This window comes from Danio rerio, chromosome 19 (genome assembly GCF_052040795.2).
Source record: "Danio rerio strain M-AB ecotype USA chromosome 19, GRCz13ab, whole genome shotgun sequence".
Taxonomy (NCBI): Eukaryota; Metazoa; Chordata; class Actinopteri; order Cypriniformes; family Danionidae; genus Danio; species Danio rerio.
In genome coordinates, this window is record NC_141039.2 from 20,680,755 (window position 1) to 20,706,500 (window position 25,746).

The window sequence follows — 25,746 nt, forward strand, 5'->3', positions numbered from 1 at the left end:
TTAAAAAGTGTTTATAGTATCTTTAGATGTGTTATGTAAACTGTGTTTTACTGCCTGGATCTTGTCTGACTCCGGATTTATGGATAATTCCACCAATACCGCCAAGCTAAAAAAGTAATTTGTAATTTTGTAATTTGAGTAGTTTTTACGAAGAGTAATTTGTACTTTTACTTGAGTACTTTTTAACACCAGTACTTTTACTTGTAATTGAGTACAATTTCAGCAATGTAACAGTACTTGTAATTGAGTACAATTTTTTTGTACTCTTACCACCACTGTACGTCATATCTTTAATATTGTTCAAGATTTTAAAAATAATTATTTTTCATTATTTTTATAATTTATTATGATTACAAAGTTGGGTGACGGGGTGGGGCAGTGGGTAGCGCTCTCGACTCAAGGCAAAAAGGTCGCTGATTCAAGCCTTGGCAGGGTCAGTTGGCATTTCTGTGTGGAGTTTGCATGTTCTCCCCGTGTTTGCATGGGTTTGCTCAAGATGCTCCGGTTTTCCCCACAGTCCAAACACATGCATTTTAGGTGAATTAGGTAAGCTAAATTGTCTGTTGTTGTAAATGAGAACGGGTTGCAGCTGGAAGGGCATCCGCTGTGTAAAACATATGCGGGATAAATTGGCGGTTCATTCCGCTGTGGCGACCCCAGATTAATAAAGGAACTAAGCCAAAAAGAAAATTAATGAATGATTATAAAGTTTTATAACTTTTCAAGATTTTTTAAATCAAAGTTTGATGTATCACTCACTTTAGTTTATATCACGGACAGTTCTACCTGTTAAAGTTAAATATCAATGACAACAGAACATGGGTTACTCTACAATTATTATTTTTTTATTCTGGCAAGAATAATAGCAAAAAAAATTTTTTTTGCCCACTCAACAATTGACACATTATTGTCTGGCTAGTTTCTGTCCTCTACTAATGAGTTGAAAAGGCAATAATGGTCCAACAATCCTGTCCATCATCACCAATAAAGCCTAGAAATTGGGCTTCAGTATACTGTAAGCTGATGGGTTCATATATTATTTTCCAGTTATCAAATACTTAATTTGTTACTTAATTTTTGTTACATTGCTTTAACTTCAAAATGATCCATCAGTGTAAAACCTATAAATGGTGGAAAAACATATTCTGTAATCTTAAAACCACCTGGGTCTCCACTTTTGCCATGGCCTCTTTTTTGTTGTAACAAACTTATCCCCCAGGTTTTTCCAAACTTTAACAAAACACTTCCTTTCCATGGCTGTTGCAATTTCTAGCCAAGAATTATCGGTCATCTGGTTATCTCTTTGTCCACGCATACAGTCGTACTGTTACAGACAAAATCTCTTCAAAGTGATTCAAATTCAACTCAAATCAAGCGCGGCGCCGCGTGAACTGTTCACCCGAAATCATGTCGCGCGCATCCAAAGTGAACCTCCGCAAACACGGCGATGACGTCACATTTGCCGCGCGCACTGAGCTATTGCATGCTGGGCTTATTTGTAGTTTTAATACTGCAAATTACAATAGGACTAGTGAAATAAAGAACTACACCACCACGAAACAAAGCAACAACAAAAAAATAATTTAAATGAGCATTAGAAGTAGCGTTACAATGTACATCGGAAAAATAAGACATGTGCAAACATATTTCAGATCTAGAACAGCGAATTTAAGACTTTTAAGGGCTAAAATTTAGATGTTTATATTTTAGACATTTTAAGACCCCACGGAAACCCTGTAAGCCGGATGGCACAGCAGAGGGCAGGTTTCATCCACTTATTTTTGCGCTTTTTGGATATGCACATAAAACGGTTGATGGAAACGCTATAATGCGCATATATTTTGAAAATGTGTGTGAATGGACAAACCAGCAGGCTAAGCACATTGTAAAACATCTAAAGTGTTGTTTTGGTCATTCTAAACCACCTCAACCATTTCAGTATTATATTATATTAATAATGACCTCCAGAATTGTCAAGAGTTACTGCACTCCGTGTCTCGCGCCTTCAAACGCCAGCGCGCGTTCACTGCGTGCAGGATTGACTTCTGATGCGCAAGTCACTTATTAAATGAAGATAATTTATTCACGCAGCTGCTCCTACTGATGCTAATTCTGTTTTTACTTTTGATATTTGTCGCCAGTTAATCAGAAGGTGGCAATTTTGTTCTCTTTGACTTGATGGACAGAAACGCTGCTTTATTTGCAGTCTTTTATGCGATATTCCAGTTTTGGGCATATATTTAATAAGCATTTTAGATGATAACATAGCTATTCACATCAGCACATCTGTCCTCTTTCTTCCCTATGTACCTGTAGGTGAACAGCTCCTCCGGGTGTGGCCATGCATTCATCCTCTGCTATTTCTTCCTCATTTCTTCTGTCTTAAATCTCCATATGTCAATTGATAACTTTGTGACTGTATGATGACGGTCACGTAAATCTGCAGTAGCCTGAACTTGTTTTTCGGTTCAAATAATGTACCAGGCTTTTCATTGGTCCGTTAAGATCAGCTTTTTTTATTGGCTACCGAAATGCTGGTCAGTGCGTGGCTGAAATATTAATTTATTGACAGTACTCTGTAACGAATTGTGTTTATAAAAGTAACGAAGTAGATTACTCAGCTTAATTTGTACTTAAGTACAAGTAAAATTACAGGCTTAAAATTCTACTCTTGAAAGTACAATTACACCAAAAATGTACTTAATTACAGTAACGTGAGTAGTTGTAATTCGTTACTCCCACCACTGATCAATAGGACATGAACATGTAATTTGAAGGGCCTTGCATTTATTTGACCTTTGGAAAGTTTTCTAGATTTTGGCTAAAAATATTAGAGAAATTAAAAAAACTTTAAAATTATGCTCTTTTTAAATTTATGAGTAAATAACTAATGTTCTCCACTGCTGGAGACATCATAAGCGCTCAGAGAAGTCTGTGCTGATCAGTTACTGTTCTTGAAGAAAATATATTAATCTAGTGGGAATTCTGGATTTTGCATGAATAAAAATAAACCAGGGCTAAGCATAAAATACATCAAATAAGTTGGCCAAGTTGTAATAAGTGTTTTTAGTTTACAGAAAACTGGAAAGCAATAAATTGCTATTTTGACTGTTTTCTAACATGTACAAGAAAATAGAAAAAAAAACTACATGTAAGAAAAGCATTTTTTGCAGTGGTAAAATTTAAATCCATTTTTAAAAAAAGGTTTGTATTTTTATTGCGCATTTCTTGACTGTTTGGTTTAATTTTGACTAAATAATAATAATATGACTGCTATTGGCTGCTTCTAGCCATTTTTGTTTTTGTCAACACTAAATACAACTCAGATTAATGTTTTGTGTCTAAATGTTTAGTTTTGTGTCAAGTAGTCATATAAAAGGTGTGATCAATAGGCAGTTGTTTCTGCAGAATAAAATCTAAAATTGTCCTAAAGTTCCAGTGAAATTAAAATAACGTTATTTAGATATTGTAGCAGTATGTTAGACTTCAAGGATATCTATAAGCTAGTGTGATACAAATCAATGACAAAAAAAATAAAAATAAAACTGATATAACATGTAAAACTTGTTTGTCTCTTCCGCTTGAATGGATCAATGATTTTTTTTTCATCACCTCATATTTTAATTACTCATCAAATCTTCTGATCAATCAAATGCTCTAAAAAATCTGATATGTCCCACCCCCCTCAAGACACTTTTCATTGTCTGTTCATTTGATGTGCTTGAACTTAATCACTCTCACTGGCAAAGCTGTGAGAAAACAAAACAGCTATTTTTCTGTTTTAAAGGGGAGGAGCTACTGGAGGGGCCGGCCCTGTGCTCACTATTCAATTTTTGCACTGTTTTAATTTTATGTTTGTGTTAAAGTATAAATGTTTTTTTTTTGTTTCACACCATGGTTTAACTTAACAGCCAAAAATATACTTTGAGGATGTGAGGCAGCATTGCTATATTGGTAATTTGGTAAAATTACAGTAAGCTGGTGTAACGGGGAGGCTGAGGTGTTAGAATCCATATGCAGAAGTTTATAAGAAGGATTAGGCAGAGACATCAACGAGTAAATAGGCGGAAAGTCGATAACATGTAAGCAGTCCAAACCAATCAACAAACACAAGGGCAAATCCAGACAATGTTGTAAGAGTGCAGGCAGAAGTTTAATTTCACAACAATCAGTCCACAGGATGACACTACACTGTAAAAAAAAAATTGTTAAGAAAACATAAAAAAATAAGGCAACTTGATGCAGTAAGAACTTTGAGTTGTCTCAACAACTGTTTTTTAGTTCTTCTCAGTAACAATATTTAGTTGAGCCAACATAATTTTCTTTGTTCATGCAATATTGATTATAGCATTATACTAATAAAGATATTCTTGTCACATCAACTAAAGCAACAGTTACTGCAATTGAGTCAATTAATTTTTTTCTGTTTAGTGGATGTTTTTTTTTCAAATTTGCAAAATATGTAATTAGTACTAGTTAGCATATCATTCTGTTTTAATCATTCTACTTACAAATGACTAACACAAACTTACTACTTCTTCAATTTATTTCCACTGAAAGCAACAGATAAACAAGCTTTACAACAGGAAATAGCACAAACATTTGTAAATATTTTAAGATGAAAAGTGCTTCAAATTACAAACTTTGCAGTATACAGACTTTTCTGCTAATTTGCAGGCACATATGCTAGCTTTAACATTTTAACTGTAATAACAGCACAGAAATTAACAATTTAAACATTGCATTTAACACAAACTAAATTTGCTTTGAATGCTTTTATGCACAAATTATAAACAAAAGGGTTGATTTGGACACCAGTTTCCATAAACATTTAAACCAAAACAAAAGTTAAGTGCTTGGGTGTCTTGACAAAATCTAAATATTAAAATGTAAACCTTTTAATTTTAAAACCTTTAACGGTAATTCTTCATAATAACTACACACTACGATTCATTAGCAAAGCATTAACAAATAGTTAATTAATTATCTGTTAAGCATTAACTCTACATTATTAGACGTTAGTAAGCACTTTATAAATACAGCTACAAAAGATGTTATTAGCTCAAAATGTGCTTAATGATTGTATTTCATACTTTGCTTTTTACTAATTGTTCCTACTGAATTCAGTATTGCATTATTTACAAACCATTTGTATTTAAGTGTAGCTGGTGGTTTTTAAGATCATTCAGCATGAGTTAGTAAATTATTAATGGAACTATTCAAATTAACATTTATACATCTTATTATTCAGGCATATAGTAATGGTTACTATGTATGTTAATAAATGCTTTATTAACCCAACTTCATCCATTTTTGTGACCTAATCTAAAGTGAGACTATTTTTGCTTTATAAATCTCGTATAAATGACAATTAAAAGCTGAGTATCAAATGAACAATAAATGTTTGCAATCTAATCTAAAAAAATAAAATTACTGTAAACTTTAAACATCGCCGAATAACAGAAATGTCAAAATACAATTAGCAATAAATACAATTGAATAAAATTGGATAAAACAATATATTATGATATAACATTTCAGTGTTATTTAGCAAAGTTTAAACTGTACAGTAACTTCATTTTAGATAAGGTTGCAAAGATTTTTTTTTTCATTTGATAGTTTCATTTGTGTATCATTAAATAAATAGAAATGAATGAAATAGTTCATGCTCTTTTTCCCTGTTCGGAATATAACTGAGCCTTTAATAGTCATTTATAGGGGATTTATAAAGCAAAAATAGTCCTCACTTTAGGTCACAAAACTGGATAAAGTCAAGTTAATAAAGCATGTATTAATATATAAATAAACTAATAGTATATGCCTGAATAATAAGATATATGAGCGTTATTTGAATAGTTTATTAATAATGTATTTTCACATTCTGAATGATCTGGAAAAAAACACCACCTATTCTTAAATAACTGGTTTGTAAATAATGCAATACTTATGTAATGAAAAAAAGAATCATTAACAAAGTATGAAAATGCAATTAATTACAATTTAAGAATATAGCCAGCTGTGGCTGTATTTATAAAGTGCTTATTAATGCCTATTAGAGTTAATACTTAACAAATAATGAACTAACTATTTGCTAATGCTTAATAAATGATTCATAGTGTGTAGTTATTATGAAGTGTTACCCATTTAACTGAACACAGTGCCTAAACAGTGGCTCTCATGAATCAGATTTAGTACTCAAATTGTACATTAGGTCTTTGTAACATCAGACCATTGACACAACACTGTTTACAGTATTAGTTTAACATCTTGTTTTTAAGAGAAAGCACACGTTGCGTACATCCAGTCCCAAGCTCCATGAAAACATTCTGAATTGTGTCAAAAGTGTACCGGAGTTCATTGGGATAGGAAAAGTTGAGTGCATAAAGAAGGCCAAAGAGGTATGCTACAGCACTTGAGGTATCTGGAATGTCTTCCAAAACAACAACCTCTTCCAGTACAACAGCAATGTTCTGGATCACTGGTGATGCTGCCCGGGAGTCATCTTCCGTAACATAGATAGAGAATGCCAACTGATATGCCCTTTGTTCCATCTTCAGTTTCCTGTGAAAACACAATAAGAATATTTGAGCATAGAAAGTCATTATAGTACTTTATCTACAAACAAGCAAGATATTATATTGCAAGTAGGGCTGTCATGCTTATGAAATTTAGGTGACGATTAATTGTCAAATAAATATTTTGATTAATGGTGATTATAGAGATTTAAAAAATTTAGCAAGTACTTGTTTATTATAGGGCTATAACAACACACACATTTAAATAATTGTAATAAAGTTATTTATTCAGTTAAAAATATATACCGTTATCTTTCAGAAATATGAACATTCTGTAAAAATAACAAACCACCATAATACAATGACCATGCAAACTTAATTGCAGTTAAGCAAAATGACCAGTTACATCAAATAGTTATGATCATAAAAATGCTATGTAATGTGTAGTTTGTCTGTAGGAAGACATAGTGTTATAATTCAAATCATTAAGCAAAAGTGAATGTAACAATTAAACTGACAACATGTAAATAACAAGGAGCCCAGATCTACAAACGCATAAATCATCAGGATTCATTTGCAACATTAATGCAGTAATTGGACTTTAAATATTTTAAGTTATTTATTTTAAAATACTGTCATAAATAAATAAATAAATGCTGATATGTTGTACTCTGAATACAACAGCTGCCATTTTGGTTGACAAGAATAACGTCTCAGACTCTCGGCACAACTCTAATTTTATGTAATAACAGACAAGGCAACAGTTTCTCTTGCATCTCTTTTACATGTTCTTTCCCTTAACTACCTGCATAAATCAGTGAGCAGGTCTAAATTGGTACTAATATAGAACCAGATATCAATCTTTTAAAAATAACAAGATACTTGTGAATCATGAAATTTACAAGACACGTTTATACGTAAATTTACTCCTTATACCTTAAGTCAGAAGATTTGTAATTTCTGTTAATGATACCTAAATTAAACATTTTAACTTAGCTAATCAAAAGTTTTCATGAAAGCTCCAAATAGATTGGCACTCAACTTTTCAAGACACCAGCAATACAGAAGCAAGTTTGGACACTCATGCTTTAAACCATTTAAAGTGTTTGATACCTACTTTACATTTCTTGAAAAGTTTAGTTTGTTTCTCTCGAAGAAAAAAAGTCAGGCCCTCCAAAGCAGCAGTCCTTCTGTGATTAACAATTTCTGTTGTCTGCAAAAACATTAAAAAAGGACAACCAAAAAGTCACAGAATGAAAACTGAAATATCATCAACTAAATAGATCAAAAACATGTAAATAATGAAAATTATTAACTTGCCCTTTTATCAAGTCTTTCCAGGAGCTCTTCCATTTCATGTCCAAACGCTCCTTTTCTGGCTCTGTATAATTTCAGAAGCTTTGGTGTGTACTTGTCAGTGGCTGCCATGGAGACTCCTAGTAGGTCTTTGTTGGTAATGCGGAAAAATTCCTCACAGATATTTTTAAAACAAACCAACCAGATTTACAGCAATCAATTTTTTCTGTAAACAGAGCATGTTGCATTCTGTAAACTTAAAGCCTAATAAGAAAGAAAAAAATTATCTTTACCTGTTTTTGAAAAAAGAGTGCAGGCCACCTCTCCTGAACCTCTACAATCATTGGCTGCTCTTGGACCATTTCTTTTCTTCTAAGGGAAAATGTTAGTTTCATTTTTTCACTTATGGCTGCCATGTCTCTTCTGCATTAACTTCTTACGTTTCAGATGATTTTGTAGGTGAAGAAAAAATCTTTTTTCAGTACAAATCTCAAGAAATTCACATAGTCCACAATTAAAAGTTGAAAGATCTTGACTGACTCTATCAGTGTTGTGGTGTGATTTAGATAAGTGGGATCGTAAAGCACCTGCAGTTTTAAAAGCACAAACACACTCCGTGTAAAGACAGGGCCAGTTGGAAATTCTATGATGATGTAGCTGATAGTGCTTCAGAAGGACATCTTCACTTGAAGTGCTGAATTTGCAGTTTTTACACTTCATGAAGTCTTGAGGAGATCATCTTGAAAACAGAAATAATCAGTTATAACCTTGTATTGTTAAATCACAACTTTAAATAAAATATAATTCTAACAAAAATATATTTGAAAAAGCTTCACATTAAAAAGTTTTAAACATTTTTCAAGTTTATGCCCCCATATTTTAACATGAAACACGTTTGGGAGCAGACAATGGTATTAATATCAATATATGATATTGATGTATACAGAGGAGTCCACAAATAATGTAATATAGTTAGAAATAATATATGCTTTGAAATTAAGACTATTTTAAACCTAATAGGAACTATTTATATTAATTTGATAGGATTAAATAACGTTTTAGGCAATATTTTATTAAAAAATATATAAACTACATTTACATATTACTTTATCTAATATAATCTGAATGTCCGTGCTTTATATATGCGTCACAAATTTATAAGTAACGTTACAACTTACGGTCTCACTCGCTCTTAGTGATGGGAAGTTCAGATCATATTACTCATTTGGACCTTTGAGTCTCGTTCGTTGAGATGAATAAATCTTTTTTTCAAGTCATTTCCATCAATTTGCCAAAATATTATTAAAATGATACAAGTTATTTCAAACGCATCCACAACTAGCCCAGTCATAACTTGAATGCTATAAGAAAAAGAAAATAATCGTTTGTTTACCTAGTCTTTTGTCTATGATTATGTGAGCTCAGCTCTTCTGTCAGGTCTTCAAATTTGAGGGGTTCGTCTACGTCACACAGACAGACCCATATAAGCTTAACCAAAGCAAAGTCTGAACCGAAAGGAGCCATAAGTTCACCTTTCGAGTCATCTGGTTTTTGACTCGTTCGTTCATCACGTGACAGCATGTAAAGAGAGATGACTCAACGCCGAGGACTCGAAAGATGATTTAAAAAATTTTCCGGCTCTGATTGCATTTCATTGCCTAATGTCTTTAAAGTGATTAACGAATGACTTAAACCCGATAGAGGACTCGATAAATGAACTAATCTTTTCCTCCACCTGCACAAATGTGCGCATGCGCGAGTGAACAAATCACTCCCATAGAGGACTCGTCGTTCTCGAGTCATACAAAAGATTAGTTCAAAATGAACGAATCGTTCAAGAACGACCCATCACTAGGCGGTGCACACACAGAGAGAAGCACGTAAAATGAAAAAAATGTGAAAACTCGCTAGAGAAATGAAAACGTTTCACCTAAAAACAAACAAAACCTCTGAATTCCCTAACAAAAATGTGTTAATACTATGGTCCCAAGTTAGCCATCTTTTATCAGTGATTAACAGTTAATTATAAAGATGTCATTTTAGTGTTAACATGAAACATTTTAAACTTAAACGGCACAGAAAAGCAGTTTCCGTTTTCTTCCCAAGTAATGTCTTAAGGAGCGGCACAAGCTTAACTGGCGTTAGGCAAACGACTGTGCCGACCTCACGGTCCTCCGCCCTCTCGAAGGTGCGGGCGTGGGCGGGAAGGATGTCGCGCAGGGTCTCCATGCCTCCCTGAGCGATTGACTCTGCCTAATTCCGCCATTCATGTCATGAATACACGGAAACATTTAAGAGTTTGGACTTAGCTGAAACTATAGGCCACATTAATTACTGACTGCATTTGAAACTTAAGCATATGCAATAATTCTTGTCGCTAAAAACAAACCGTCAGGTTGGGAATATAGTAAAATTCATTGCATGCATAGAATTAGTGTTAATAAGTGTGGTTACTCACCTACAGGAACAAGTTAATGTTTAGTTCTTCATAGAGTCGAAAATATCTGTGAAGTCCGACATGGCACCAAGACAAAATGGAGATGAAGAGTGAAACGAATGGTCAATATGGGGGAGGGTTGGCGCCGTTTTCAAACGTCGCGTCACGCATGCGCAATTTTTTTTAAATATCAACATACCTGTTCAACACAAAAATGTATGTCCAGAAAACTCTGGTAAACATGTAGACATAACATTTTAGTGAATATTATTGACATAACATATATTTTTATGTAGATCAGTAGTTATTCACAATTCTTAGTATATATGACAGAAAAAGTACAGTGTGCTGAACAAATTGAGATTTTATTTTTTACAGTGTAGGATTGCAGTCATGAAAGTCACACAGGATAGCAGTCATGAAAGTCACAAGATAGCAGTCATGAAACAGGATAGCAGTCATAAAAGTCACTTGGAACAACGCTTGACAAGGCAGGTAAACTGGCAATACTTTGCAAGGAAGCATGGCCTGAGCTCTCACTGAAATACAGCACAAACAGGAAGTGAGTGCAGAGGGAGCGGAGCTGAGTCAGTAGTAGGGTGAGGGCTCCCTCTGCTGGCGTGGCATTACAGAACCTCTGGTCGGTCAGGTCTGGCTCGATTAAACTCCTTTGAGAGAAGGATCCAGAATGTCCTTGGCAGATACCCATGATCTTTCCTCTCATCCTTATCCTTCCCAGTCCACCAGAAATTGGAGCTGACCCCCTCTTCGTCTCGTGTCCAGCAACACATTTACCCTTTAGGGCCTATTTTTTGGTTGAGATGTTCGACTTGGCCATTAGCTTGCAGGTGATACCCAGACGTGAGGCTCACATTGATTACCAGCTGCTGGCCCTCCATACTTGCGAGATAAATCCCGATCCCGATCCTGAACCCGAGGTGTGCCCCGATCACTCACAATGTCCTCAGAAAGAGTTTTGTAGTTGGTGGACAGTTTGTCATATACCTGGATGACCTGCACAGATGGATCTATGGACACATTGGATAACTCTCTGGCATAAAATTGTTGGTACGTAGCTCTTGTTGGATGGACATTGTGGGGGTGGAGCTTCGTTTTGTTGCTCATGTTGGATTTCCTCCATGATGTCCCATAAGACAGGAGCAATGACCACTGTAGGGGGAAGTAGGCCAATGGATGTATGGCTCCCTCTAGCCAATGTCTCCATTCAGCAATTGCCTCCTTCATAGACAGTAATTCCTTGTTACCCACATCATAATTGCATTCGGTTAACGTTAACTTTCTGGAGTAGAATGCACATGGGTGCAGTTTACCTTGTTTTCCGTGCCTCTGTGACAAAACTGCTCCAATTTAAAATAAATTACATTCCGAAACAGAGCACAAAACTCCATTATTGTGCCAAGTAATTTCAAAAGTTGTTAAGTCTTCCACAAATTTATAAAACTTAAAATCAATCCACACTCTTGATTTGACCAACATAAAAAAAACAACTTCTGAAACACTTTGGCAAGGCTTTTGCTTAATTCTATTTTTTCAACTTATATAAATTGCAATTTTTGCTTGTTCAAGCATAAAATTAAGCAATTGACAAACATTCCTTTTTTTTGGTATACTTTGAACCTAGAATTAATAGTTTTGTAGTAAAAGCCTCATTAAAGGGCATCTAGGTTACCCCTTTTTTTATTTAAGATGAGTCTTTTGCGTCTCCAGAATGTGTCTGTAAAGTTTTAGCTCAAAACACCCATTAGATATTTTATTATACCTAGCGTTTGTGAGAAATACTACAGTAAGAACTTTACTAATCAGTATTTGTTGCAGAGTTGCTACGATGAGTCACACACAATGTCGTTACAAAGTTCACGTACACACAGATATACACACACATACACAGCGCAGACACACACACACACACACACACACACACAAAGACATCACACGCGTTTAGCTATGCACTCTTTTTTAACACAAATGTGATAGGATACAGGTTAATATCCACTGCTGTATGAATATTTTTTATGTAAATGTACAAAATAAACCTTATTTAATGTCCTTAAACCGGGATTGAAGGGTCTTCTTTCATAATTGTTCTGACTGTGCTGATGAAGTAAAGCTGAAGTAAATCGCTGTAATTCCTTACACACATGCACTGTTTTAAAACGTTTTAAACTAATAAAATTAACCCTTGATCACATTTAATGATGATTGATGATCCTAGCAAATTGAACAGACCTTTTATTCCCGGTTGCTTTGCGCACGTCCTGTCATGTCGATTTTTATTATACACGTGACTACCGGGACATGACAATATGCAGCTGTCAATCAATTCGGTGGGTGGGGGGACCGCACTCCTTCGTCAAGTTGAGATTGGTCTGAAAACAGCTTCAATTGGTCCACCATTTTTATCTTGTTAAATTGGGGAAAAAAGGACTGGGTGTGTTTATGTATATCAACCCACTATGACAATCTATACACTATACCTTCACATGCCTGTCCAAACAGCTTGAAAAGTAGATTTTTTTACCAGATGTGCCCTTTAATATATATAAAAAAAACTTTCCAACATCTTAAAAAAGATTTGCAGCCTAATTTACATAAAAAATACACATCAAGTTTAAAGGCCTGAAATAATATCTCCTTTTTAAAACAGAAAGGGCATCCAAAACTCACTTCTGGGTGAATTACAGAAATGAAAGATTTTACAGCTATGATATTATAAGGGATTCTCCACTTTAAATCCCCAGCCCTTTTAGATAATGGTGGCTCTAAGTTATTGTTGTCTTTCAGTACACTGTAAAAAATTCGTAAATTTACGGTTTATTTCCAGCAGCTGAGATGCTGGAAAAAAATACTTAAAATAACAGCCATTAAATTACAGAAATTTAACTTAAAATAACGGACATTCAATTACAGAAGTTATTTTCCTTAAATTTAAATTTCTGGTAAATTTTTGTAATTCAAAACCCGGAACCACACCTGTTCTACTGAATTCAAAGCAGCAACTTCACTGTTATAATTTTTTTTCCATAAGAATTTGCATCCCTTTCCTCTATACTGTCATTTTAATTTTGTTTCTTAGAACAATTCCGAATTAAATATCCAGTTTTCCCACATCCAAAACACTTGTATTCACAAAACAATGTATTCAAATCCATCAATGCGAAAGCTGGGCGATAAGTCCAATTCAGGGTCGTCATTAATAATCATTTATGCAAAATGCCTGAAATGATTTGTTTGAGCATCGGAGAGTAACAGTTTATCAAAATCTTTTTAATTGGAGAAACCAATTTTCTGTACATTGACAGTGCATTTACAAGGATTTCATCACTAAAATAGGGAGGTACATTCGATTAATAAACTCTCTTTGATGGTAATGAGAGAGGCAAAACAGACAAACTCCCAAATCACTTTTCCCATTTCTACAATTTCATTCCCATTTTTATGATGTTTAGGAAAATTATCATGGCGTTATTCATTCTAGAAGCAGATTAAATTGACTTATGTCTTACCACCTCCCCAACAGCCATTCAACATTCTTCAACGCTTTGATTGCATGGTGCCAAACTTTGCAAACTTGGGGTCGTTATGCTTCCCAAAAAGAAAGGGGTAGCACCCGGCCCAACTACTCAGTTTTAAAGCTAGCCAAGAGCAAAGAACAGAGAAAAAAAGGAAGAAAACAACAAACACTCAACCACTCGTGTCAAGCACGGCAAGGGTTAACAGTGTATGTTGTATTTTTGTATGTTTATATTTATGTCTTTTTTGTTTGTAACATCATGATCCTTTAAGACATTTAATTTAACTGTATGTTCTAACATGTAGTAGAATGACAATAAAGCTCAAATTGAACTTCACATGTCTCCTCTGTCTACAAGTACAAGAACTGTTTATTACAAGAAAAGCCAGATCTGAAGTATTTTAAATAGTTTGCCACTCACCATTGATCCGCTCTACCTTCATTTCATGGCCATATGAAACCTGTAAATAAAATACTGTTAAGTTTGACTTAGCCCTGTCCTTTCATTTTTAAAGAAAGTCAACCATGGATTAATTGTGCTTCTAAAATCATCATGATAGCATTTGTGATTTCTTGAAAAGGGGAAATTATTTAACCTAAACCAGTATTAATCACCCAGGCTGAGGTTTATATTCTAGACAAGAAAGAAATAGAAAAAATGAGACATATATTTTTAGTTGAGTAGGCAACCTGTATTTGGGATTTACTGTGTAATTTTAATGTTATTACAATTATTAATATTATTCAAGAATTGTTGTTAATCATTGTTAATGTATTATCTGCAGAGATGACTACCCAGAACCACCACGTGTCATATTAGGTCAAGGAAAGCTGATATCTGGCCTGGATGAAGGTTTGCATGGCATGTGTGTATTAGAGAGGAGAGAGATCACTGTGCCACCACATCTTGCACATGGTGCCAACGACGGTAAGTAATTCACTTTACCTATTTTTGTTTATTTAATTTTTTTTTTAATATTTCTTTTCAGTGTGGAAAGGTGTAAGTGGAAAGTCCTTATCCTTATTTCAGTTTGATGATGTATTTCCAACTGAACCTAAATATTAAGAAGGGGTGGGGATTTATTTTTGCTATTTTCAATTTCATAAGGTATCTTATAGCATTGATAATGTAATTTAAACAAAGTATAGTCAGTTAAATAGACCTAAGCATTTGTTTAGTTGTTCAAGCATAAAACGAGATGAAAAGCATTTAAACACAAGAGCTTTGAAGAGCAGGAAAAGTTAGTGGCAGTCGTTGTCTTGGTAACATAAGTGTAATGTCAAAAGATTTTTTTAGATTTTTAATAAGTTGAATCACAAAACATAAATAAATAGTGATATTCTGCCTAGCTGCGTTACTGAGGTAAAGTTGGTTTTATATTTGTACATTCTTTCATTTTTGAACAATAAAAACCTATGACACAGTTGCTATATTTACCACGCTACTTTGAGTATGGCTTTGTTGCAAAGTTTGAGGTTTGGGGAAACCATCAGTATAATGTATAATTCTTGCACCCCACCGGCCCAGAACTATGCTTAGTCACTTACATTGGACAAAGTATAAGTCTTCACAGAGACGTCAGCAGAGACCAGCAATCATCGAATGCATGAAATATTGCACATTGTGACAAGTTTTGCTTGCTACACAACTGAAATGTGCTGGATATGTAACAGTTTTTTCAGAAAATTTTTTTAGTTGATTTTTTATGCTATTATGCTAAATTTTGCGTTATACCAGGTCTCTTACTGCACCCTTAATAATGATTAATAAATAGATTATAACTCCTGACCAATAGGTGGGACTGTAACAAAGTTTATGTAATGTGATCGGTCTGAGGTGATAATGCACATTCATTGGGGGAAATAATTATTTAACACATTTTTCTCAGAAAACATATTTTTAAAGGTGCTGTTGACTTGGAATTTTCACGGGATGTTGCAAACAATCAAATAAATTCCTATATGCAAAGAAAAGAAAACTAATTAGTTTACAAAATAAGCTATGCAATAAAATCATAAAATGACCAGCCAATCACCTGAATAAAAAAAAACTGACTTGAAAACAAAAGTCAGATTTGATAGACGAGACCTACAGAACGTCAAAGTTTTTAAACTCTGTTGTTGTAAAAAAAAACACACCTGAGCAATGCATGTAACTTCCTTCTTCATAGGAGAGGCAACTTTAACCTGCCTTCACCAAATGTCATTCCTTTGTCATTCCATTGTTATTACACACAAGTCATTTTTCAGCTTTTTTTTCTGTTTGATTTTTTTTTTTTTTTTTACCAAAACCTGGTTCAATTCCATGTCAACAGCTTCTTTAGAAATATTATTAATGATATGACATGTTCAATACTTATTTCCCCAACTGTATGTTTAATTATTGCAGAGATACAGCCTCGGGTGCAGTTTGGCATTGTGCCAGCATATTTTTTAGTGCTGTAAACAACAGCATTTTACTTCGACACAGACTTTTTTGTCAGCATGGTCTGAAAATGTGAAGACATCAAAGGCCAGAAAGGTCAAGAGTTCAAAAATATAGGTTTTCAACCTAATTTAATATGGAGTACAGAAGTTTTGGTCAATTAATTGATAATTGGTATCAATGTTCTTGGCATGATCCATAAAAGTCCAGTCTCATGACAACCTGGCAAAATCATTTTAAAGATATTAGCATTTTTAAAATATCTTGATATCTTTTAAAGACAAGGGGCTCTATTTTAACGTTCTAGGTGCAAAGTCCAAAGTGCAGGACACAAAAGCATTAAGGGCATATCCGAATCCCCTTTTACTATTTTAAAGATGGGAAAACACGCTTTTTGCCATAGCGCATGGTCCAACAGGGTTGAGCTCATTCTCTTAATGAGGTGTGTTTTGAGAATAAACCAATCAGAGTCTCATTTCCCGTTCCTATTAAAAGTTAGTACAGCCTGTAGCAAATTTAGCATGTTCTTTGTGAGTAAAGCAGATGATAAAATGTGGGTACAAACATTTAATAAAAAATTATGGTTTTGTACAAACAAATATACATCTATTTACAAAGTCCATGTAATCAGAGAGAGAGAGAGAGAGAGAGAGAGAGAGAAAGAGAGAGGCCATTTAATAACTTTTTTAAAATCATGATCACATTTTTTAATAACAGCAACTTCACATGAAAAGATTGTTAGTAAATAAAACATCGTCAAATACACTACAAAGAGCCTTTTTTAACACACCATCTCTGTTTAAAAAAAAAATGTTATTTGTTGTTTTATAATTACGAAAATCAACTAGAATTCTTGACCTTATCATATTTGAATAAAGCGTTATTACATGAATATCAGAGTTCTCCTCAATTTTCCGTTTCCTGCTAATATAAACTGCCATCTTTGCTTCACCCAATAAAAATTAAGCAACTGACATTCATATGAACGTTTACAATAATATTTAAAACCACAAATGGAATTCTCCATTGAAAAAATTTCATCGAACCATTAAAATACCTCTGGTAAAAAAGGCTTTAACCTACTGCAATACATAAAGGCATGGAACACTGTTTCCCTTTGCAAACAAAAAGGACATTTTTGATTGACTTCTCGAATTATTACTGAAATGAAAGCATTGACAGCTATAATTCTATGCAAAACTCTCTATTGCAAATCTCCTTTTTTATTTAAAGGTGACTTACAATGTACTCCCCACTCAGGCTTTGAATTTTCATTTAAATGTAAGACATTACTCTATGGTGGGTCTTTTTTACCATCAAGTCATTTCTCACTAAAAGCTTTGACACAACATTTTTACACTTTTTTACAAGATACTTATTCATTTACACACACAAGGAATTTGTTTTGACTACAGAAGCTTCCAATGTACATAAAGTGACAAGTGACAACACAAAATAAATATGAAAAAAAAAGACGATAAACATTAATCAGAGATGCAGTTAGTCAAGAAATCTGGATGTTGAATGGTATGTACAAATTTGTTATAAATATACAGGTTATAAGGTGTTGTGTACAAATGCGAATGTAGAAAGTGTTGCATCGTGTATTGACATAAGGTGCTTTGTACAAGTGCGGATGAGAAAGTATTGCACATAATTATTGCACAGTTGAGGGATGTTTAACTGTTCATAAGGTAGATGGCCTGATGAAAGAAACTTTTCCTGTGTCTGGCTGTTTTTCTGCGTGGTGCTCTGAAGCGCCAACCAGACAGTACCAGTTCGAACAGGTAGGTGCAAGGCGTCCAGAGTGATTTTGCGAACCCTTTTACTCACTCTGGAAGAGTACAGTTCTTGAAGTGTAGGAAGGGTAGTGCCAGTGATTCGTTTAGCAGTCCGGACTATTCGCTGTAGTCTACGGAGGTCGGTTTTGGCAGCTGAGCCAAACCATACGGTGTTTGAGGTGCAGAGGATGGATTGGATGACAGCTGAGTGGAACTGTACGAGCAGCTCCTGTGGCAGGTTAAACTTCCTAAGCTGACGAAGGAAGTACAGTCTCTGCTGGGCTTTTTTCACAATAGAGTCTATGTGAATGTCCCACTTCGGTGCCCAGAAACCTGAATGACTCTACTCGAGCCACAGTACTGTTTATGATGGTGAGTGGGGGGAGTGCAGGGAGGTTTCTCCTAAAGTCCACTATCATCTCCACTGTTTTGAGCGTGTTCAGCTCCAGGTTGTTTTATCTGCACCATAAAGCCAGCTGCTCCACTTCCTGTCTGTATGCAGACTCGTCACTGTTCTGAATGAGGCCAATAACTGTAGTGTCATCTGCGAACTTAATAGCCGCATTTCCACTGTCGGGCCAGTGCGAGCCAGGGCTTTTATTGGGCTGGGCTGGACTAATCACTTGGGAGGTTGAGCAGTGAGGCCGAAATCATGTCGCGTTTCTACTGTCGGGCTAGTATCTAGCAGCGTGTCATGCAAACCCCGCCCCCAGAACGTCCCCCTAATCAAATGTCACACAACCGCCTACTTCAGCGGGAAACAGGCCGATAAAGCACACCATCGCATTGTCACGAAACCATTAAACTGAAGACAACTGAAACAAACAAATGACCCGTTACTGTACAGCAGTACATTTTATGTCTATACGCATATGCCTGTGTGTTCTTATTTATGATATTCATTTACTCGCCGACCAACTGTTGGGATCGAAATCGAGTGGTCTCGCCAGCGCAAGGAGCGCACCATCCATAATACAACACCACAGAAATTCTGCGTTAATAACTCAGTAGAAAATGTATTTTATAACATCCTCATTGAGATAGACGCAGTCAAACGTTCAGCCCAAATGCTCCGGAGAGACCCGAAACATTAATTTTTATTTATATATGACACACAATATGTGATTCCCCTTTATTTAAGGATGTTGCATATTATATCTTAAGTAAAGGAAAGTGTTAATTATTTCAGCACATAAGAGCAACAAAATAAGTTCTACTAGGGCAAAATATTGAAGCGGGTTTGCTAATTTCAGGTAAACAGCTTATATAGTAAGAGGTAGTGGTCTGTAATATCATCAGGTATTTCAGGGTATCCAGGTATTTTGGTTATGCGTTAAGCTGTGTGTCCCTGATGATCTTGGTGATCCTAAATAGTGTGTGGAACTGAGGTAGATTTGCCATTCTTTTATCTAAACTCTTTATTTCCTCGCTCGCTTTCTTTTCCATGTTTTTGTTGTACGTTTGTTTGTTATATGTCAGACTAGTCAATAAATCCCATTATAATCAAGTGGATTGTATTGTTTGTCTAACAGAAAAAGTCACTTAAATGATCGAGCCGAAGTGCTACAAAGCTTTACTAAAACAAGTTTACCAAAACTTTTAAACTATTAATCTACTTTACTTTTAGTAATTATAATTCCCTGTCTAAATGAATAGATCCTTACAAAATCCGCTCAGACGAGTGGGCAAGGTCTTGTTACATTTATTTAGTCACATTAACAATTAAGTTAATTCAGAATATTAAGGATTAATAATAACTTGTAATTGTAGATAATTAATATTCATAATCTGAGATTCTGCCAGACAATAAATACCCTTGTCTAATACCTCTACAGACTTTACAAACACACAAACCACCATTACTTTTTTAAAATACTCTCAACATAAAGAGTTTTGATATAATTAATAAACAAAAATTAAAAAATTAAAAAACAAAATATCCTAGAACTGTCCAAAGATAATTATGCTCTATCCAATCAAAAGCTAAATTTAGAACCTTGGAGAGACCTCAAACCTGTCATGCACAAGTAAAACATTATACGAAATCGATCTACCAGGCACACAGTAGGTCTGGTCAAGATAGATGACAGAACTTATCACCCCTCCCAACCGATTTGCCAACACTTTGGAGAGCAGTTCTGCAGAGCAGAGACACAGGTCTCCAGCACTTGATGTCCATCGGGTTATCTTTTTTAGGCAGAAGGGTTAAAACTGCTCTACAGTAGCTCAAAGGCAGTCAGACTTTCATTCAAAACCTCCAGTAGTTCTTCTTTTAGTTCAGCCCATGAGGTCTTATACCAGTCAATTGGCAGACCATTGATCACTGGACCCTTTCCAGACTCTATTGCTTGGAGGGCTTTATGCAGCTCTTCATGTGAGATTTCTTTGTTAGCCTTCTTCAAAACCTGAGGCAAACAAATGAAAAAGTCAATCTTTAAACCTCATAACCTGCTCCGAGTTTATTTTTGTACAAATTTTGACAAAAAAAAAAAAAACTGCTTTCCTATGAATTTCAGCTGGTTTTGTCAATCACCTTCTTGAGTCACAGTACAAAGCATAAATGGTTCTGCTCTGGAAATTCTTCTTTTCCAAGTTAAAAAAAAAAATCTGGATGGAGCATCCATTTAGTTTATATTCTAAAAAAAACATGATCTGACCAGAGCTCCCTGTGTTTTAAAATCCAGCAAATCAGCCAACTGCGTCTTCTTGTTGACTAACAAATCATAATAACTTTAAACACCAGTTGATTCAGCTTAAAACTCCTGAAGTTTTAAAATATTGGACTCCAAGGCATTCATAACCAAACTGATCTCTTTGGTGACGTTTTGAGTTAACTGTATACAAAATTGCTTAATTTGTGCTTTTCCAAATTCTCTTCCAAAAATTTCTAAAGAACTAAAATAAATCTTTGTTGTTTTAAATTCACCCCAAAACACCTTAAAAGCATCTCTAAAAACCTTTTTTATTCTCCATTCATATTCTGGATTCCACTAAGGCTAAGAAAAGCTGAAGAATACTTATATCTTAACCTCCAACAGCAGTCTACATGACTTTCAAATGGCCAATTTAGCTAGTCCAAATATGAAGTTCGCTACAGTACACTTCTGTTACTATATCATGTGTCACTTGCACCCAAAGAAAAAGAATGTTTTGGTGAAAACAAAACCTAAGTTGATTAGTACAACTTTTAACCAAGTAAATAATGGATCCAATCTAAAAACATAATAAAGAGATTCTGGAAAAGAACAGAAAATGCTCACTAATTTAACATCTGGGTATGAGAATTGATGGGCAATGCACGATGTAATAGCCTCCACTGCAAATTAGACTATTAAGGCAGAGGACCTTTGTAAAAAAGCAAGGAGAAAGTTCAGCAGAAACTGTTAAAGATTTTCTCCATTTTGTATCAGCTTTGTCTTTGATATGCTCAAAATACGCTATTTTAACTCCAGACCTCCAGATAAAAAATAACTGACAAACAGAAGTGTGAGGGGGAAAAGCTACTTTCACCCCACCAATGAGCTGCTTTACCATCCTGACAGATCTGAAACCAGTTTAGTTGCAAATGTCAACCTCTGACCTTATAGCCAAAGTGTTAATCAAGTCTTTAATTTTGATATTTCTTTTCCATAAAAGTTTTAACAGTTGTATTAGATGTACCAATATTATCTCATAAAAGTTAGTTATTAAAAAAGTTAGTTATTTGGTTTTCTTCAAGACCAAAATGATTGTTTTCATGTTTAATCAGTTTAAACCCTTTTCGAAGGTTTAGCACAGTCCAGTGGCCGAGAGGCCAATGTTAAGGAAAGGTGAATCTGTAATCCTATGTCATTGATGTGGACGGCACATTGTACAGGCGCAGCAATGTGGATTTGCGGAGGGCCGAGCAATTTGGTCCGTTTAATCATCAAGAGGCAGAATCAAAGGAGATCAGCCAGTGCGCAACCGGCTGCAGTGAAATGGTAATTATCAGCGGGAAAGAACACATCGGATATTATAGACTGTGAGCCAGAGCAAGTTCAGGACCAAAGATTGACAGTGGCCAACAAACCGTAACCAATGGAAACACTCATCATCATTCGCAGCGGTCGTCAATCACGGCCACCACAGAGACTTAACTTATGCAATCTAGTGACTGAGGCTAGCATCAGTTGGACAGTTCAAGTAATAGATAAAAAAAAAATTTAATACATTTTTAAAAAGTTATACATTGTTTGGTAACATGCTGTTTATATCCAGTTTGGGGTTTTAGTGGTTCTTAGTGTAGTTAAGCGATTCTTTAAAGAAAGATATAGATGGTTTAATACCACGGTTTAATACCATACATGGCCTGTATCTTATGTTGACACTGTTGTGCTGGTTCACGCGCAGGTACAGAGACAGCCATCAATAAAGACAGAATAAATCAGTTCTTGCCTGTTTATTGCATAGAACACAAACAACAGCCATACAGGTTTTGAACATTATGGAGGTGAATAAACGAAGACTATTTTAAATCGGGAACTTTCTGTTCAGAGTTGCATTGATAAGCTCTTTGATGATATTCCTTGAAACAACTAACCAACATTAAAAAGAAATCATTTTTGCAGCTTGTGCATCACCATGCTAAAGAATGACATTGAACACCATCTCCTGTGGCAACGTCCCTAAAAAATGTTAAATTCACTAATAACAAGTGAACAAGTTGTATAATAAAAAAAGCATAAATTAAAAAATATATATATAGTGTATGACATGCAACATCATAAGTTAAAATATTAGTTTATTATTTTTTAGTACCTTCCAGTCGGCATTAAAGAGGTATAAATTTTGGGGACCTTGTAAAAATTTATTATTGCATTGTGCAGCTATATAGGTAGGATTTGGTGGGCTTATTATTACAGATGCTTATATAAGCTTATATAAAAATATAAGCTTTGGTAATAAAACCTTCTCTTGGTTTAAAAATGATTTATTTCATGATTTATTTAATGATTTTTTTCAGTCAAAAAATCTTATTTTCTTTATTTGTATTAATGATGCAGGTAAGGGAATATTATCTGTAAATTTTCATTGTTATGCTGACGATACAATTATTTATTCAATGGCATCCTTATTACCTCAAGCTATAACAATTCTTCAGGCATCTTATTAAATTTCTTAAAATTTTTTTAGAACTGAATTAAGTTTTACATACAAACAATAGTAAATATATCATTTTTAAACAGTCGTTCTACGAATACTGCTCCACCCATTCTCAAAATTGAATGATCACAGATTGAAAGAGCAACAGCTCTCAAATACTTATTGGATTAGATTTTAGATTAGATTCAACTTTATTGTCATTACGCATGTACAAGTACAGTCCAACGAAATGCAGCTTAGGTCTAACCAGCAGTGCAATAGCAGCAAGTGCAGGATACAGGTATAAGTTATAAAGTGCAGTTATAGAAAAACTGTGGTGATATTTACAGATGGATGTACTATCAACATTATATACAGGTTGTATTAGTTATGAATAGAGATTTACAATAGATGAATATATGTGCAGGTTGCTATTAATAATCCGAAGTGTGCAGATAAATAAACATAATTACAGATGTATATGTGCATTGGGTGTGTACATAATTACAGATGTTTATGTGCAGTGGGTATGTACAGTTCAAATAAGTAAATCAGTGTAATGTTTGAGGAGAGTAGGGGGGTGTATTGGGGGGGGGGGGCAAAAGAGTCAGTGAGGGGCAGAGTTTAAGAAGGAGACAGCTCTGGGGAAAAAGCTGTTCCTCAGTCTGCTGGTTTTTTGTCCGGGGGAGCCTGAAGCACTTGCCGGAAGGCTGGAGTGAAAAGTGTCCTTCAGAATACTGCGTGCTCCGCGCAGACAGTGTTTTCTCTGTGTGTCCTCTATGTCTGGCAGTGTGATCCCTGTGATGCGTTGGGCAGTTTTCACCACCCGTTGCAGTGCCTTACGCTCAGCAACAGAGCAGCTTCCATACCAGACTGTGACGCAGTTGGTCAGGATGCTCTCTATTGTGCAGCGATAGAAGTTCACCAAGACAGCTGATGACTTAATATGCCTTAAGAAGAATAGGCGCTGCTGAGCCTTCTTGACCAGGCTGGAGGTGTTGGTGGTCCAGGAAAGGTCCTTTGAGATGTGGGTCCCCGGGAACTTGAAGGATGAGACAGGCTCAACGACCATCCCATTGATGTGGATGGGATTGTGTGAGCCTGTTCGTCCCTTCCTGAAGTCCACAATGAGCTCCTTGGTCAGATGGTTTGTGTTAAGGAGCAGATTATTGTCGGTGCAACAAGTGGCCAGATGCTGTATCTCCTCCTTGTAGGCAGTCTCATCATTATTGCTGATTAGACCAATCAGTGTGGTGTCATCTGCAAGTTTGATGATGGTATTGGATCTGTTCACAGGCCTACAGTCGATAGTAAAAAGGGACTGGAGGAAGGGGCTCAGCACACAGCCCTGTAGTACACCAGTGTTGAGTGTGACAGTGGCGGAGCAGATGTGGCCTGATCTAACATTCTGAGGTCTGTTAGTCAGAAAGTCTATAATCCACTTGCAGAGAGACATGTCGATATCCAGGTATCTAAGTTTGACTTGGATGGTATGACACCGTTGAATGCTGAGCTAAAGTCAACAAACAGCATTCGTGCATAAGTGTTTTTATTGTCCAGGTGTGTGAGTACAGAGTTCAGTGCTATGGAGACTGCATCTTCTGCCATGGTAGGCAAACTGATGTGGATCCAGTGTGGATGGCAGAGAGTCTTTTTGATGTGCCAGCACCAACCGCTCGAAGCAGTTCATGATGATGGGTGTGAGTGCTACAGGGCGGTAGTCATTCAAGCATGTTGAGCTGGAGTGTTTGGGCACTGGCACAATAGAGGTGGTTTTAAAGCATATTGGCACAGCTACTAGGTTAAGCGACAGGTTGAAAATGTCTGTGAATACCCCAGCCTGTTGTTTTGCACATGCTTTGAGGACGTGCCCAGGATTACCGTCTGGTCCAGCAGCCTTACGCACATTGATCCGGCACAGTGCGGTGTAGACTTCTGAAGAAGTGAGTGTGATAGGTGAGTGGTCGGTTGAGGAAGTGATTCTGGTGTAGGGTTCTTTATTGTCTATTTCAAAGTGGGCATAAAAGTCATTTAGCTCGTTTAGGAAGGAGACATCTGTGGCTGTGGGTGTGGACTGGCTGGGTTTGTAGTTGGTGATAGGCTGGATACCCTGCAACATTCGCTGAGGATCAGAGTTGGAAAAGTGCTCCTCTAGCTTTAGCTTGTACCTGTGCTTGGCCTTTTTGATGCCCCTCTTTAGATTAGCCCTGGAAGTGCTGTAGGCCAGTGCATCCCCTGATCTGAAGGCAGTGTTGCGTGCCTTCAGCAGGAGGCGCACCTCCTTGTTCATTCATGGCTTCTGATTTGAGTATGTAGTGATCGGTTTCTGGGTTGTAACACTGTCTATGGTGGTGTTGATATATTCCAGAACAGAGTAAGGCCCCGTTTACACTAGTGCGTTTTAGTTTGAAAACGCATAAGTTTTGCTACGGTTACGCCATCCGTCCACACTACACCGGAGTTCTCGGGCGCCGAAAACGGAGCTTTTTGAAAACGCTGTAAAGGCCGTTTTCATTCTAAAACGCTGCTGCTCCGTCTCAGTGTGAATGGGGAAAGACGGAGACATCTGAAAACGGAGGCGGGGCTGCAAACGTTCGCCTATCTGATTGGGGCTTTTCCTCAATATTAAGTAGCCCACACAGAGTTCAGTCTCGCAT

At 35.8% G+C, this 25,746-nt stretch overlaps 1 protein-coding gene across 15 annotated transcripts in view; it reads left to right on the forward strand.

The window, feature by feature from the left end:
* The window catches only part of fkbp10a (FKBP prolyl isomerase 10a), a 141,121-nt gene that overhangs the window by 78,378 nt on the left and 36,997 nt on the right, over positions 1–25,746 (forward strand). For all 15 annotated transcript variants that reach the window (XR_015516670.2, XR_015516667.2, XR_015516669.2 and 12 more), the window contains one exon: positions 14,566–14,708. Coding sequence is in view for 10 of the 15 variants with exons in the window: in XM_087295608.2 (XP_087151734.2) it covers positions 14,566–14,708 (143 nt within the window). In the remaining 5 variants the exon portion in view is untranslated. The remainder of the gene's footprint in view (positions 1–14,565; positions 14,709–25,746) is intronic.